This window comes from Nomascus leucogenys, chromosome 18, assembly GCF_006542625.1.
Source record: "Nomascus leucogenys isolate Asia chromosome 18, Asia_NLE_v1, whole genome shotgun sequence".
Lineage (NCBI taxonomy): Eukaryota > Metazoa > Chordata > Mammalia > Primates > Hylobatidae > Nomascus > Nomascus leucogenys.
In genome coordinates, this window is record NC_044398.1 from 43288748 (window position 1) to 43306963 (window position 18216).

At 44.8% G+C, this 18216-nt stretch overlaps 1 protein-coding gene across 1 annotated transcript in view; it reads left to right on the plus strand.

The window, feature by feature from the left end:
* The window catches only part of ALOX5 (arachidonate 5-lipoxygenase), a 76194-nt gene that overhangs the window by 32092 nt on the left and 25886 nt on the right, over positions 1-18216 (plus strand). The window contains exon 4 of the mRNA XM_030798505.1: positions 10175-10297. Within this exon, the coding sequence (XP_030654365.1) occupies positions 10175-10297 (123 nt within the window). The remainder of the gene's footprint in view (positions 1-10174; positions 10298-18216) is intronic.

The following is an 18216-nucleotide window of genomic DNA, read 5'->3' on the forward strand; positions in this document are numbered from 1 at the left end:
CCCGACTCTACTAAAAACTACAAAAAATTAGCCGGGCATGGTGGCGGGTGCCTGTAGTCCCAGCTACTCGGGAGGCTGAGGCAGGAGAATGGCGTGAACCTGGGAGGTGGAGCTTGCAGTGAGCCGAGATTGCGCCACTGCACTCCAGCCTGGGCGACAGAGCGAGACTCCGTCTCAAAAAAAAAAAAAAAAAAATCTTTAACCAGTTTTCACAAGCCATGTATGGATCTCTGTTTCACCAAACACTTGCCATAACTGAGCAGTATCTTCATTTTTCTTAATTTTTCTAAGTTGGAACAGCATCTCTCAACCCTGTAGCTCCTTCTTCCCCTATGCCCGTCTAGACACCCACTGCTGTCAAGGGGTGAGAAATCCCACACCAAAAACACAATTGCCCCACCTCAAAACTGTCTTTAGCTCCATCCCCGTTTTCATCAAAAACATTCCATGAAACAGAATAAAGAAACAAGAAACAGCCACATGTATGTGGGTACTAGGTCTGTTACACAGGGCTCGGCTGATGGGTGGCACTGGGCCACTGGACATGCATCTCGAGGACAGGGGCCAGCCACCATGGAGGGCTGAAGGAGAAGGAAAAGAAATCAGACTCCACCTCTTACCATTCAAGAGACTCAGATTGGGGTTGATTAGACTTAAAAGTTAAAGGCAAAACTGTTAAGACATTTAGACTACAGGTGATTGTTCTTCTAGGTCTCAAGCTAAAAGGATTTTTCAAATAAGACTCAGAACATATTAAACACAAAGGAAAAGATTGGTAAGTTTGCCTCCCTCAAGATAAGGACACTCTGTTCATTGAAAGACACCAGGAGAGAGTGAAGGCAAGTCATGGAGTGACTGACAAGAATTATTCCTAGTATGTGAAGGACCTACAAATCTTTAAGAAGGGGAGTGTCATTCACTAGAAAATGGGCAAGAGGTTTGGGTACTTAATGTACCAAATATAAGCAGCAAGTATACAAAAGGTGTTCAGCTTCATTAGGAATCGGGGAAATCAGAAGATCACAGTGAACTGCTGCTCCTACCACACACATGCCCCCCAGATGGGCAACACTTCAACAACTGACAACACCTCAGTATTAAAGAAGATCCAGAGGGCTGGGAACACTCAGATACCGCTGGCAGGAGGACAAGTTGATATGACCTCCATGGAAAACAATTTAGCAATATGTCGTAAAACTGAAGCTACATTATAATCTACGACCCAGAAATCCTATAGTGGGATCCAAATTTGTGTGCATGTGCGCCTGGATACTCACAACAGCATTACTCATGATGGCCAAAAAATGGCAACAACTCAATGTCCAACAACAGTAGAACAGACAAATAATTTGTCAAGGAAAATTCTACACAGCAAGGAAAATCAACAAACTGCTGCTAAGATGGACAAACCTCACCGACGCAGTGTTGAAGGAAAGAAGCCAGGAGCGTGTCTGGACAATTCATAACTTTTGAAATTAAATTGTTTAGGGAGGTGTGTCATAGCGGAACCTTAAACAATAACAAGAAAATGACTATCTTAAAGCCGAGGATGGTGATTACCGGGGATGGAAGGAGGGTTGATTGGGAGAGGTAGGGGATGAGGGTACGGACAATGTTCTGATTTTTTACCTGGATGGTGTTCGTACAGGTGTTTTGTACATTTTTCTGCATGTGTGAGTCTGTGTTTGCATACATACATATCCATACATATTTTATATATTCTATTTCCCAATTGAAAAATCAAAAATAAAACTTACATGCCATTAGCGTCAAGTGTGGGAGAGTAACCTGCTGTGCTGTGGGTCATGTTAAGGGTTTATAAGTGTATGATTTGTTTTAGAGTATTTGTGCGCAAGCCTCTCAGCTCAGGCACCATATGATGTGTTTCCAGACTTTTATACCTGGTGCAGTGCACACGTTGTGCTTGAGCTCTGCCTCCCATCCCAAAGGGCTGTTGTTTCTATGCTTCTTCCTTGGCCTCCCTCCTTGTTTCAGCCACCTGTGGGAAAGCCCCTGCAGCCATTCTCAGAGTACTTCTGGCTTGTGAATCTGGGTTAAGATAAAATGCCCGTAAAATTCATTGAATTTGTTATAAGCCACTAACACTTTAGTATGAATTAGTGGGGACCTAATTAGACTTTGCTATCTACTCATCTAAGATAACACAAACTAGCCCAATTATCTGGGAGCTACTTAACATTATCACAATCTTGCAGCAGGGGGCTTCTGGTGAGATCATTTCCCCCTTTCTTAGATTTAATCACTTTTTTCTTCCTCCTTCCACTCATCTGTCCTTTTCAGAAACCGTCCTTTGCTTCCGTTCAGGAAACACTGAACTTTGCACTGTCTGCACAATCCTGAAGTTCCTTTTTCTCAGAAGATTTATCAGGCTTCTAGATCAGAGTTTGGAAGTAAAGCAATGACTAAGAATAGTCCCCACTATGTCAGAAAGCTGGTGCTTCTTGCAGGCCCTCCTTACTCACTCAGCCACGCAGGGAGAAGGAGAAGCAGACCCAGGTCATAGCCCACAGCTTGTGCTCTCCCACTGTGACCACATCTGTCTGTGTTACATGCACACTCACACACAGCAGTAAATGGCAAAGTATAGGTGTTTGTTAATCGATATAATTTAATCTAATCATTATGTGACCTGCACTTTTCACTCATCACTAAGTATTGAAGAGGATCTGGTTGACACAGATAGATGTAGTTCATGCAGTTAACTTCTTCATGGCACATCAGTATCTGAATAACCCATGTGCTCGTCCGCTCTCCTGCTGATGGGCAGGCAGACTGTCTTTAATTTCTAGCTGTTACAAACCAAGCGACAGGGAGCTTTCTCACACATCTCTCTGTGCTCTCATGGAAGAGTTACTGTAGGGAATATTCCAAGAAGTAGAGTTGCAGGGTTGCAGACCACATGTGTTTTTAAGCTTTCTAGATATTGCTGATTGTTTTCCAAAGGCATTTTGCCAGCAACTGTTTCTGAGATTGACTGTTCCCCCACATCATCAACACTTTGCATCTTCAGATGTTTTCATTCTTGTGTGTGAAATAGTATCTCATTTATTTTCCCCTTCTTAAACTGCTACTTATTTCTTGCCTTCTGGGAATGCACCATAATTTACTTAGCCATTCGCCTATTCACTGACATTCAGTTCATTTCCCATTTGTAGATGTGTTCGTTTTTTTTGGGTATTGCAGTACAAACAATGCTGCCAGAACCAACTTTGTACAAACATCTTGATGTACTGGTGCTTTAATTAATGGCAGATCCATTTCCAGAACTCAGATTGCTGGAACAAATCAGCATTTTTTCTTCTTAAGAAATACCAACAAAAATCCTTTCACAAAATTGTATAGTAATTTGCAGTCCTACCAACAGTGTATGAATAGATACTTTTACCCATCCATACATTTGTCGGTACCCGATGACCTTGTTTGACAGTCTAAAAATCCCTAAGACCTTGTGGTTGTTTTCGTCTGCACTCCCCTGACCACTAAGTTAAGCATCACTGCATTTCCTATTTATAAGCTTTTTTTCCCTGTTGTTCTTTCAATTATTAATCTAAAGGAGCTCTTTCTATATCAGGATAGTATCCATTTGTTACATATGTATAGCATTTATTATTTGTCTTCTGTTGCTTTTGCCACAGGAGATTTTAGTTCTTTATTAACTATATATTGTTTACATCTATAACTTTTGGGTTTCCTGCTTTGCTTAAGAAAACCCTCTGCATCCCAGTGTTACCCAAATACTTCCCCTGTAATTTTGTCTAATACTTTTATAATTTCCTCTTTGAGTTTAGACCTTTCATTCATCTACTTTTTTTTTTTTTTTTTTTTTTTTTTTTGAGACAGAGTCTTGCTCTGTTTCCTAGGCTGGAGTGCAGTGGCATGATCATGGTTCACTGCTGCCTCAAACTCCCAGGCTCAATCCATCCTCCCACGTCAGCCTCCCAAGTAGCTGGGGCTACAGGCGTGTGCCACCATGCCCCACTCCTGCCACGTGTTTTCATACGTACCTGGGTGGAACTCTCCCGGTAGCATTCGTTCCTGACTTGGATGACAGGGATGATGTCCTTCCTCCTGACTTGGTGATACCCACGGTACAAGCTGGCATAGGATGGCAGTCATGAGCTCTAGATTCGAGTGTCTGGGTTCAACTCACACTTACTGGCACTTTCTCCCGTCCTGTGAAAGTTGTTTAATCTGTCTGTGCCTCAGTTCCCTCATCTGTAAAATGGGGGAAATAACAGTGCCTTCCTTTTAGGGGTTTGAGATAATAGGTTAAACCATGAAAACACAGAGAATAGTAGTAGGCACATAGAAAGCACTGGATAAGTGTTGGCGAGTTTTGTATTATGTACACATAGTTTCTGGGTCGGTTTCTGCACTTTATGTGTTAGCCTATTTTTCTACTCCAGACCCCAGCACCAGCTTTTGGTTATCATAACTTTCTAATAAATGTTAATGTCTGTTTCATATCTCGCTGTTCTTTCTTAAGATTTTCATAATGAGAATTACTTTGAACTTCACATAACTGTGTTGGCATTTTAGTGAGATTCAGTCTTTCCATCCAAGAACACAGCGTGTCTTTCCACCTCTCTAGATCCTGTGTCAATGTCCTTCCATAGAATGTCTAGTTTTCTTCATGCAGGTCCTTCACCTTTCTAGCTACTCTACATTTAGCATTTGCTGTTCTGAGTAGGATATTTTTCTGTTTGCAAAAATATTGCTGGGATAAACATAAATTACTTGTTTCTTACATTTACTATGTGTTGGTCCCTTACTGAATTCTTTCATTGGTTCTAATCACTTGTTTTTGTTTGTTTGTTGTTAGTGAGTCTGGTTAGTTAATGTGCTCATATTATCTAAATGTTAATAATTTTGTCTCTTACTTTCCATTATCTACACCACTGATATTCTTTTCTTATTGCATGGCTGGAATTCCCAAAACAAGTAGTGGTAGTAGTGATAAACATCCCTCTCATATTTTTCTTTCATTTACTATTATATTTGCTATAGTTTTATAATGAATATTCTTTGCTGTATTTAGGAGTTTATTGATTCATTCTAATTTAATTTTTGTTCAGCTGAACGTGTTCAATTAATTTCCTCAGAAGGTCCATGTGTAGTGTAAGATCTGAGTCTGTGCTTGTCCTCCTGTCCCCCTACCCATCCCCTCAGACAAATTCCCCTGCCCTCATTGATGACGATATGAGAGGCTTAGATGACTGTCTAAAAAAAGTCTGTATACACTTCAGTCTTCCCATTTTCAGAATGACAGAGGAGAAATCTAATGACAGTTTGATTATTTCTTTTCCTAGAGTTTCTATCTCCCTCCCTCCCCCACATTCTTCCTCTCTCGTTCGCTCTCTGCATCTCTTTCCTTCTCTCTCTGTCTGTTTCTCCTGTCTCTTGGACATTTTAAAATTTAATCAGTATATACCTAGGTGTATCTTTTTCCTTTTTTTCCCCCCCACCTAGGACTTGTCATTGAGAAAAATGATGAGACAAGTCTCAATCATTTTAGGAGATTTATTTGCGAAGGTTAAGGATGCATGCCCGGGAGACAGCACTATGCCTTTCTCTGAAGGTGATTTTGAGGGCTCCAAATTTAAACAGGAAAGGGCGGGATATTGAGAAGTACACAATTTTCATGTAAGAGCAGGGCAGGGAAAAATAGTCATTCATGCCTTTCTCTGACTCAGTGAATCTGCATTTTTTTAACATAAGATGACATAAACAAATGAGGCAGAGGAAAAATGCAGGGAGTCTGCATTTTGCATAAGAGAACATAGATAAAGTAAGGCAGGGGAACAATCAGATATGTATTTGTATCTGGTGGGTGACTGCACTTGTAAAGATAAGCTATCAATTTGCATTGCCATGGTGAAATTTTAATGGTTCACTAGGAATTTTCTCGTGAGCAAAATATGGTGGAGACATGTAGCTTTTCATCATAGCCATCTTATTTAGGAACCAAAAGGGGGAGGCAGGTTTGCATGACACAGTTCCCCGCTTGACATTTCCCTTTGGCTAAATGGGTTTGGAGTCCTAAAATTTAATTTCCTTTCACAGACTTAAGATATTGAAGTATTTTTCAGCTTAAAGGAGTTCTTTCATTTGTTTGATTTTTTTCACTTCTCCATATATTACTCTCTCTCCTTTTGGAGCTTTTACTCCTTGCATATTACATCTGTACCTGGCTTTCATGTCTGTTAATGAAAAGAGTCACACTCTGTGAAATATTTGAAAAGATTTATTCTGAGCCAAATATGAGTGACCAGTGGCCCATGATGCAGCCCCAGGAGATCCTGAGAACATGCACCCAAGGTAGTTGGGGTACAGCTTGCTTTTGTACATTTTAGGGAGACATAAGACATCAGTCAATACATGTAAGATGGACAGTGGTTCGGTTTTGGAAAGGTGGGACAACTTGGAGGAGGGGAGCTTCCAGGTCATAGGCAGATTCAAAGAGTTTCTGATTGGCAACTGCTTAAAAGAATTATTATCTAAAAACTTGAAATGTCTAGGTTAAGATGAGGGGTTATGGAAACAAAGTTTTTATCATGCAGGTGAAGCCTCCAGGTAGCAGGCTTCAGGTAGAATCAATTGTAAATGTTTCTTATCAATCTTAAAGAGTCTGTTCTATCGGGCTTAACATCTCTGTGTTGATGTGAATGCTGATCAGTTGTGCCTGAATTCCAAGAGGAGGAGAGTACAATGAGGCATGTTTAGCCACCCATTCCTATCATGGCCTGAACTAATTTTTCAGGTTAACTTTGGAATGCCCTTGGCCAAGGGGAGGGTCCATCAGTCAGTTCAGGGGCTTAGAATTTTATTTTTGGTTTATGTCTCTCATAGCTTCCACTTCTTTGTAGTTTCACCCTGTATTTGGGTAACATGTTCTTCTATTTTGCACAAAGCACTCCCTGGCACATAGTAGGTGCTCCATAATTAGTTGTTGAATGAACACCTTCTCTCTTCTAGGTGTTAATGAGTTTAGCTTAAACTTTTCTCCTTACATATTTTAAATTCAGCCTAAAAGTTTCTCTGTACATAGTGAACTGTAACCTAACTGGACATATAAACAGACTGTCACCTACTCTCATAGCAAGTAACCAAGTCTCAGCCAATCACAGCGGCCAGACTTCAGCCACTCACAGTGGCCAGCTGTTCAAACTGGGCTCAATTAAGGCAAATGCTGAGCCATCACCAATCTGGCTGTTTCTGTACCTCACTTCCATTTTCTGTATGTCATGTTCCTTTTTCTGCCCATAAATCCTATCCAACTACGAGGCAGCATCAAAGTCACTCTGAGCCTGCTCTGGTTTAGGCACTGCCCAATTCTTGAATTGTTATTTGCTCAATTAAACTCTGCTAAATTTAATTTGTCTAAAGCTTTTATTTTAATACAAGAGACCAAATATCTCACAGTGACTATTCTCTTTGTTTCTCTATTGAAGTCTTCATTCAGAAATCATGTTTGTGGTTACAGAAAGTCTTTTTACACTCCAATTATACTAACTGCGTCCCCTTAGGATCTCTCTGTCTGTCTCTCTCTCTCTCTGTCTCTCTGTCTCTCTTGCTTTCTCTCTCTCTCTTTATCTCTCTCTCTCATTTTTTTTCCAATAAATTAAATGCCTTTCTACTTCTTTGTTCCTTCTGCCTGGGTGTTCCACTTGTTCTTCCTCAATTGAGTGGGATTCCATCTCCACCAGTTAATGTCTGTGGCCATGCAGGCCTTCGGCTCCTGTGCAGGTCAGCCTGTCAGGGTCTCTCAAGCAGCAGTGACCTGCAGTGGAGGGACATAAACATTTGGTTTCAGGGGGGCAGTAGTGAACTAGCAAGCAAGCTGTCCTGTCCCCATGTGCTGTGAGGCCATCGTCTTCTAACCACACAAATGGGGCATTTCTGCCCATTGGTGCTGCCACCCTCCACAGACTAGGGCAGGGCATGGGGCAAGAAGGTCTTTTTGGTGCTGAAGAAGTATTCCACGTCTGTCCAAGTGGACTATTCACTTAAGAAAACATTAATGCCATTTGCTGGCACAGATGCCCTTGCATAGCTCATTGTTTACATACTGAAAAACGTCCAGCTCCACTGAGCTTGTAAAATTAACTAGAGCCCTTGAACTGTCCAGGCAAAGAGAAAATCATCAGTAATATTTAAATTGATATGACTAACGATAGCTAACTAATTGATCATTACTACCAGTGAGGCTACTAAATGGCTCAATTTTAGATATATATTGGAGATGCCTTGAGTCATTTTCCAAAACAAACAAACAAAAATCTGTAGACTTGTCCACATTTTTATCCTTGTTAATATACTATCATTGGCATTAATACAAACAGCAAAAATGGAAGGTTTTCTTAAAGTCTGAGGATGTAGAATATTCTAAATAAACCAGCAGTGAGAAATGTAAGGTGCCACATAACAGAAAACACTTGACAAAATGCCTTTGCTGTCAGAAGGATCATATCCGGTCCCTGTTCACTTCTTTTGATCCTAAGGAGAGGCTACTGGGCCAAGAGGACACTGTGGCAGTTGGGATTTGGGGAAAGTCAAAGCACAAGATCATATTAAAAGAACTCAGGACTTTTTTATGACCCAAAATCTCGACACTTTACTTTCCTCTCAAAAGAAAATTTTAAAAGGAAGGAGAATTAGGAATATAAATGAAAAAGCTAAAACCCTAAAATGTAAAATTTGGTTTTTAAACAAACACAAAATCATTCTCCCTCCCCAAGGAAGCTAACAGGATTTCATTTTGGTTTTGTTACCAGAAAGGGGTCCTGATGCAGACCCCAAAAGAGGGTTCTTGGACCTCTGCAGGAAAGAATTCAAGGTGAATCCATAAAGTGAAAGCAAGTTTATTAAGAAAGTAAAGCAATAAAGAATGGCTACTCCATAGGCAGGGCAGTAGCATGGGCTACTCAACTGAGCATACTTATAGTTACTTCATGATCATGTGCTAAACAATTACTGGATTATTCATGAGTTTTCCAGGAAAGGGGTGGGCAATTCCAGGAACTGAAGGTTCCTCCCTTTTTTAGACCATATAGAGTAACTTCCTGACATTACTATGGCATTTGTAAACTGTCATGGCACTGGTGGGAGTGTCTTTTAGCATGCTAATGCATTATAATTAGCATATAATGAGTAGTGAGGATGAACAGAGGTCACTTTCATCACCATCTTAGTTTTGTTAGGTTTTGGCCAGCTTCTTTACCACAACCCATTTTATCAGCAAGGTCTTTGTGCCCTGTATCTTGCATCAGTGTCCTATCTCATCCTGTGACTTAGAATGCCTAACCTCCTGGTAATGCTGCCCAGTAGGTCTCAGCCTTATTTTACCCAGCCCCTATTCAAGATGGAGTCACTGTGGTTCAAATACCTCTGACATTTTCACAATTTAAGTTTAGTCAATAAGTAAACAAAAAGAAAAGCAAAATAAACATTTTTCAAAAACGCAAATGCCCAATGCCACAGGATAAGTTTCAAGGATGTCAGGATCTGAACATGTTTACTGGATGCAGTCCATGGCTTGTCTTTGGGGAAGTTGTTTTGATTGTAATAATCTCTAAAGCTGCTATTGGCCAGCAGGTGAGAGAGGGAAGCCTTTTAGCTGTCTGTGCCTGCGTCCCTCTCCCAGGCCACCTGCTGCCTTGTCGTCCTATTGTGAAGGCATAAGAACTGTCCCATTTCCCCAAATGCCACATGCAGGACATGTACGCAGTCCAGGGCACACACTGACCAAGTTGGCAGAATGGTGTAGGTTGGGCGTGGCTGGGCAGCCTTAATGCTTTCTACCTCCAGTGACTGGCAAGGCAGGCTTCTACTGTTCAGTGTCACCTCTAGTAAGTGAGGTTTCCCTAGACTACCTTCAGAACTTTTTATGCAGTGGTTCACACCTGTACCACTGTAAGCCCAGTCTCAGGGTTCCCACTCTGATGCTCAAGGCACAGCAAAGTTGGTGCTGCTGGACTTTGGAAGAGGTCCCAGAACCTTACTGGACACAGGGTCAGCCTATGATGTGTTGACTTTATTTTGGGTACATCAATCTCCCCGTGTAACATTGTCTGACAGTGTGGGCGGCCCTCAGCTGAGGGAGCAGACCAAAGGCCAGCATTTAACTCAATTTCTTCTCCTTTCTCATGCTCAGATGGATGGAGTGGAACCCTGGCTTCCCCTTGAGCATTGATGCCAAATGCCACAAGGATTTACCCCGTGATATCCAGTTTGATAGTGAAAAAGGAGTGGACTTTGTTCTGAATTACTCCAAAGCGTAAGTTTACGAGAACTGAGGGACTCTGGGCAGCCAGTGGCTGGTGCTGGGGGTGGGACCCTCACTCCTTTCTTCATGGGGTCCTTGGGTTGGGGGAACAGCCTAGGTGAGCCAAATGCTTTGACGATACGTTGGCCATAGAGTGGATTCTCAATGCACATTTGCAGGACAACTGGTATCTTTAAAAAAATCACAACCTAGAGGACTCCAGACACCAGACATACATGTGTTTTTGGCCCAAAGCAGGGGTCTTCAATTGGAATGCCTCCTCCCCATCCATATCTCATCCTCTCTATGGCCACTTCAAAGGTGTGAAGGCTTTGTGTCCAGGCTATCACCAAGATGGCAGGTGCTATGGTAAGAATGGCCAAATTGCCAGTGCTGATCCCAGGACATTTGTCCCCTGTTCCTCCGTCACAACCCCACGAAGGAGCCACAGTCATCATCCCCATTTTACAGCTGAGGAACTGAGGAATACGGAGGTTGACTACCTTCCTTGCCCAAGGCCCCCAGCTTATAAATGGCAGAGATATAGGTTCTGTGCACCTTTGTTTCATCTGAATGTCCGCAGGGCCTTTTAAAGCTTGCCCAGGCTATCAGGAGACTCTAGGCTGCTTGTTAAACATATGAATCCCCCAACCCTACCCCAGGGTTACTGAGTGTAGGGGTCCTTAAATCTGCACATTGACCATGTAGGGAATTTTAAAAATCATGTCAGTTTGGCAAAACTATTCCAATCAATAGAAAAAGAGGGAATCCTCCCTAACTCATTTTATGAGGCCAGCATCATCCTGATACCAAAGCCTGGCAGAGAAAACAAAAAAAGAGAATTTTAGACCAAAATGCCTAATGAACATCAATGCAAAAATCCTCAATAAAATACTGGCAAACCGAATCCGGCAGTACATCAGAAAGCTTATCCACCACGATCAAGTGGGCTTCATCCCTGGGATGCAAGGCTGGTTCAACATACGAAAATCAATAAATGTAATCCAGCATGCAAACAGAACCAACGACAAAAACCACGATTATCTCAGTAGATGCAGAAAAGGCCTTTGACAAAACTCAACCCTTCATGCTAAAAATTCTCAATAAATTAGGTATTGATGGGATGTAGCTCAAAATGATAAGAGCTATTTATGACAGACCCACAGCCAATATCATACTGAATGGGCAAAAACTGGAAGCATTCCCTTTGAAACCTGGCACAACACAGGGATGCCCTCTCTCACCACTCTTATTCAACATAGTGCTGGAAATTCTGGCCAGGGTAATCAGGCAGGAGAAAGAAATAAAGGGTATTCAGTTAGGAAAAGAGGAAGTCAAATAGTCCCTATCTGCAGATGACATGATTGTATATATAGAAACCCCATCGTCTCAGCCCAAAATCTCCTTAAGCTGATAAGGAACTTCGGCAAAGTCTCAGGATACAAAATCAATGTGCAAAAATCACAGGCATTCTGATACACCAATAACAGACAAACAGAGAGCCAGATCATGAGTGAACTCCCATTCACAATTGCTTCAAAGAGAATAAAATACCTAGGCATCTAACTTACAAGGGATGTGAAGGAGCTCTTCAAGGAGAACTACAAACCACTGCTCAATGAAATAAAAGGATACAAACAAATGGAAGAACATTCCATGCTCATGGATAGGAAGAATCAATATCGTGAAAATGGCCATACTCCCAAGGTAATTTATAGATCAGTGCAATCCCCATCAAACTACCAATGACTTTCTTCAAAGAATTGGGAAAAACTACTTTAAAGTTCATATGGAACCAAAAAAGAGCCTGCATTGCCAAGACAATGCTAAGCCAAAAGAACAGAGCTGGAGGCATCATGCTACCTGACTTCAAACTATACTACAAGGCTACAGTAACCAAAACAGCATGGTACTGGTACCAAAACAGAGATATAGACCCATGGAACAGAACAGAGCCCTCAGAAATAACACCACACATCTACAACCATCTGATCTTTGACAAACCTGACAAAAACAAGAAATGGAGAAAGGATTCCCTATTTAATAAATGGTGCTGGGAAAACTGGCTAGCCATATGCAGAAAGCTGAAACTGGATCCCTTCCTTACACCTTATACAAAAATTAATTCAAGATGGATTAAAGACTTAAATGTTAGACCTAAAACCATAAAAACCCTAGAAGAAAACCTAGGCAATACCATTCAGGACATAGGCATGGGCAAGGACCTCATGTCTAAAACACCAAAAGCAATGGCAACAAAAGCCAAAATTGACAAATGGGATCTAATTAAACTAAAGAGCTTCTGCACAGCAAAAGAAACTACCATCAGAGTGAACAGGCAACCTACAGAATGGGAAACAAATTTTGCAATCTACTCATCTGACAAAGGGCTAATATCCACAATCTACAAACAACTCAAACAAATTTACAAGAAAAAAACAACCCCATCAAAAAGTGGGCAAAGGATATGAACAGACACTTCTCAAAAGAAGACATTTATGCAACCAATAGACATATGAAAAAATGCTCATCATCACTGACCATCAGAGAAATGCAAATCAAAACCACAATGAGATACCATCTCACACCAGTTAGAATGGTGATCATTAAAAAGTCAGGAAACAACAGGTGCTGGAAGGATGCAGAGAAGTAGGAACACTTTTACACTGTTGGTGGGACTGGAAACTAGTTCAACCATTGTGGAAGACAGTGTGGCGATTCCTCAAGGATCTAGAACTAGAAATATCATTTGACCCAACCATCCCATTACCGGGTATATACCCAAAGGATTATAAATCATGCTGCTATAAAGACACATGCACACATATGTTTATTGCAGCACAATTCACAATAGCAAAGACTTGGAACCAACCCAAATGTCTATCAGTGATAGACTGGATTAAGAAAATGTGGCACATATGCACCATGGAATACTATGCAGCCATAAAAAAGGATGAGTTCATGTCCTTTGCAGGGACATGGATGAAGCTGGAAACCATCATTCTCAGCAAACTGTCGCAAGGACAAAAAACCAAACACCGCATGTTCTCACTCATAGGTAGGAATTGAACAATGAGAACACATGGACACAAGAAGGGGAACATCACACACCAGGGCCTGTCATGGGGTGGGGGGAGGGGAGAGGGAGAGCATTAGGAGATATACCTAATGTAAATGACGAGTTAATGGGTGCAGCACACCAACATGGCGCATGTATACATGTGTAACAAACCTGCACATTGTGCACATGTATCCTAGAATTTAAAGTATAATAAAAAAAAGGACATACATGGAAAAAAGGAACACAAATCCACAGGAACAGTTGGTGGTCTGTGCCTTTTTCCAAAGATGGCTTTAAGGGCATCAATATTTAAAGGGGAAAAACAGGCTGGAGGGAAGAAAGGGAGGGCATGGTCACATTACTGAATCCACATGTTGCAAAAGAAAAGGAGCAGGTAGGGGAATAATCAAGTTATGTATTCCTCTTGTGCTTAGTACATCAGCACTTGATAAGGTGAACACCGAGAGCTACCTGTGGAGGTTTTCACCTTTTATCTGTAGCTATCTTCGTTTCTTGCATGACTCAGCTTTCAGCTTAATTTTTCCCTTTTGGCAGAGTGAATTGGGGTCCAAAGATTTTCATTTCCTTTTACACCTAGAATCCTCTGAGGATCACTAACACCTCCCAGTGCCAGGCCAACCCCACACCCAAAGATGACAGTCTATGAGGGTGGGACCCTGGCTTTGGGTCTGCACACCCAGCAGGGAGACGGGGATGAGAACCCAGCCAGTCTTCAAAGCTTAAAATAATAATATTATTATTATAATATATTGTTTTGGCGGGGTACAATAATCTATTTTAAGCTTCGTGGCCATCCTGGGAAGTAAATAATATTATTGACCATTTCTAGGTGGGGAAACTGAGTCTCCAAGGGGTCAAGGTCAAGGAATTTGCCTAAAGTCATTTAGGCAGAAATTGGCAAAACCAGGATTTGAACCCCGGTCTGTTTGTGTCCAAAGCTGGGGCATTTTTCTCCTACCATAATTGGGGTCTACTAGAGAGAAAAATTAAAACCTAACATCTGGACTAGTAATGCAGCAGTATCCACCATCTCCCTGGAAACATGGCAGTTAAGGGCTCACTTCCCTTCCCCTACTCTGGGATTGGGATTGTTGATCAAAGCCATGTAGCTTTAGTGGGATAGGTCCCAGACCAGGATGGGACAAGCAGGACAGAAGGCCCTTGTGAAAGAGACAGTTTGGAGGGAATGATAAGTATGGTGAGGTAGTGAGGTGGAGAGTACTGCCACCCAGTTTGGAGGGAATGGAGGAATACTGGATGGATGGACAATCAAACCGATGGACAGGCAGATGGATGGGTTGAGAGATGGATGATGAATGGATGGATGAAGGGAAGGAGGAAGGAGGGAAGAAGAGGTGGATGGTGTGTGGATGGAGGGACAGATGAGAAACTGATATACGGATGGATGGATTCATGGATGGTGGATGGATGGATGGATGGATGGATGGATAGATAGTGAGATGGATGGATGGATAGATGGGTGGATGGATGGACTGATGGGTGGATAGCGAATGGGTGGATAGCGAATGGGTGGATGGATAGAAGTGTAGACAGAGAGATGGATGGATGGATGGATGGATGAATGGATGGAGGAATTAATGGTGGAGTGAAGGCCAGACTGTGCCTTTCTTATCTCTGCTCAGTGTTTCTGAAGGTCATTGTCATCTCTGTATCTCAGGAGCCTCTGTATCTTAGCAGCTGTCACAGAATAGGTGCTCATTAAATCCTATTAAAATGAAAGTGTGACCCACCTGGCCCCTGAGTGCCCCTGAGTGCCAGCTGGGTCACAGTCCATTTTAACAGGGTTTAATGAGCACCTATCCTGTGGTATAGAAGGTAACTGTGCACCTCCTTTTCATGTATCCCCATCATGGCTAACAACAGCCTAGATATATGGCTCTCAATCCTGTGTGTTTAGTGTTACAGACGCCATGCTGCCCACTCTGCACAAACTGTGGAACCAGGGGCAGTCCAGCACAGTTGTATTTTAGGGCTACTGGGGGATTCCAGTGTATAGCCAGGATTAAGACCACTGGCCTGTATGCCTTTCTGGGCCTCCCTACCCCCCACATATGGTTGCATCTATTTGCTGAGTCAAGTCCATCTGCTGGGTCCCAGGGAGTGCCTCCTCCTTTCCCAGCTCCACCATCTCTCCTGAGTGAGGGCAGGAGCATCTTTCCAGCTGCCTCCCTGGGCTCCATCTCTCAAGACAGTGGGAGGGCTCATTCTCAAGTGCTTGTATAATTTGTTGGAAGTTTGCTCTAAAAAGCAAATATAATTTCTTGGTTGGCTCAACTGCAGGTGAGAGCCAAGACATCTCTGCCCAGAAATGGAGACACATCCATAGGGACGCGCCCGTCCCTGCCGTCTCTCGGGTCCTACATGCATAGGATGCTCCACCGTGGGGAGCCAGCAGGGCTTTGCAGAGCATCTCTTGTCTCTGACCTGGCTGTTTCCTTTGCCACACCCACCCTCCCCACTTCTTGGCCAAGACATGGGTGAGGGGCCCCTCGCAGAAGCTTCTAGAAGCCCCTGGCCTCAGTGAGGTCCCCTCCCCTGTGCTCCCCAGTGCTGCCCACCCTGCCCTCGGCCCCAGAAGTGCTGCAGCCCACGTTTCTCCACATCGTCTTGTCACTTATCCCCTTGAGTGATGGCCTATTGGCAGGAGCAGAGCGAAGGAATCCTTCTGCCCCTCCTGGCGCAGCTGGCTGGACAGTAAGCTTAGCCCCACTCTGAGCACCGCCTCTGTGCCGGCACAGTGGACGGAGACCCTTGAGTTCTGCGGCGGAGAGAAGAGGTGTCCCTGTATTTGAGGAGCTGAGCCAAGGGGGCTGGACCACAAGGAAGCAGCTTAGAGGAGCCTGTGTGGGGATGAGGGGTGCTTGGGAGAGGGGCCCTGGGCCGGTGGGGGTTAGGGGGACCCTAGGGAAGTCGTCTAAGTTCCCTGAGCATCGGTGTCCTCAAATGAACAATGAGACCGGGCCCCAGCTCCTCCCCAGGGTTGTTGTGAGATTAAAATGGGACCGCACACATCAGCCCCTCAGGGAAGTTTCTCCCTAAAGACAGCCTTTGTCTTCTCCATTCTTGGTTCAGGCCCTCTGGGACCGTGTCTCCACCATCACACACCGGCCTAGAGCTGCAATCTTGGAAGGGCCCCTGAGCTTGCGGGGTGGGCAGGGGACCTTCGCTCCACCTGGGCGTCCTCTCTGATGGGGCCCAGGAAGGCTTTGCAGCCGGGGGCCATCCGACCAGGTCTTACTGGGCCCAGGCAGATGTACGTGGGGTCTGGAGAATGGCACAGGGGGCTGCAGCGGAGAGAGACTGTGGGCACAGGTGTGGTGAGGCCAGGCCGCCTAGAGCCAAGTGGTTTGCGAAATTTCCTGGTGGTGTGGAGGGAGGAGCAGCTGATGTGTTCACCTCCCCACTCACTGTTTGCAGCCTGGAAGACGATTGCAGGGGGTGGCAGGGCGGAAAAGACAATGTCCTCATTAAAGGAAATTGAGAAAGAGAGTTTCCTTCCCAGTGGGGCGGGACAGTGCAGAAATGCGGCCGGTCCTGGAAGAGGTGGGGGCGAGGGGTTGGGGGCTCACACGCCCTGCGATTTCCTCCTATGAGAATGGGCGGGAGCAGCCCCGGGAAGGGTGGCGGATGGAGCCGCCCTCACCCCAGGACCACATGGGCGCTTTCCGGTGAAGGCGGTGTAGGAAACGCCAGTCTGTGCCGCAGTGTACGTAGAGGCGCTATGAGCCCGAGTTTCCCACGTCCAGGGGCAAATAGGGAGCCGTGACAGTCAAGCCGCGCGAAGGCTGCCCTGGCCGCCTTTGCGGTCAGGTGAAGGCGCAGAGGCAGGGAGGCCGGGCGAGCGCGGGCGGGCGGAGAGCAGGCCACGGGGAAGAGGCCGAGGGAGAAAGCGGGGCACCCGGCCCGGGGGGTCATTTACAAGGGACGCTGGGCACGAAGGAGGCTGGGGCGAAGATGAGTCCTGGGGTTGGGTTGAGAGCGCTGCGCAGCCGGGCTGAGCAGAGAAGCTGACGAGGGACTCCCGACAAGGGACGGGGGAGAGGGAGCCTAGGGGCAGGCAGAGGCCTAGGGGGTGCGCTCTGAGGGCAGCCACTCCCACCGGCCCTGCCCCAGCCCCGCAGGCCAGCCACATGCCCCGTGCTCCAGGCGACCCAGCTACATGGATGGCAGCGTCCTGAAGGGGGATGATCGGTAGGGAGTGGGTGCGGAGGCTCACGCCTGTAATCCCAATGTTCGGGGATGCCCGAACGGGAGGATCGGTTGAGCCGGGGAGGTGGAAGCTGCAGTGATCTGCGCCACTGAACTCCCGCCTGGGCGACAGAGTGAGATCCTGTCTCAAAAGACAAAAACAAAAGGCACCAGGGGTGCAGGGAAGGAGCGATAGTCCCCCAGGCAAGGAAGGCTGCGGAGGCGCCAGGCCAGAAGAGAAGGGCCCTGAGCTCAGTGGACCGGCAGAGTGCCTGTGGAGGAAGGGAGGGACGTACCAGCACGAGGAAGGGTGAGGGCCCAGGCTGGGGATCCGGAGAAGTGATGGCGGAGGAAAGAGAGGCCGGAAGAGGAGGGGGCCTGCTGGCCTGGCTTTGGAAAGCAGAGCGTGGGTTTGTATATGGGAAGAAGACCACATCCCCTCTTATCGTCATCCCAACTCAGAAACCATTTGGCCCCAAGTCACCAAAGAACTCATAGGAACCACTTTTCCTGTGACACAAGTAGGATTCTCCCACTTAACTTCCCAAATGCTACCCGAAAGCCTCTGAAATCCTTGGAAATTTAAAAAATAATCCCCTTCTATTAACTGATGCCTATAAAACATACTAACTTTCATTAA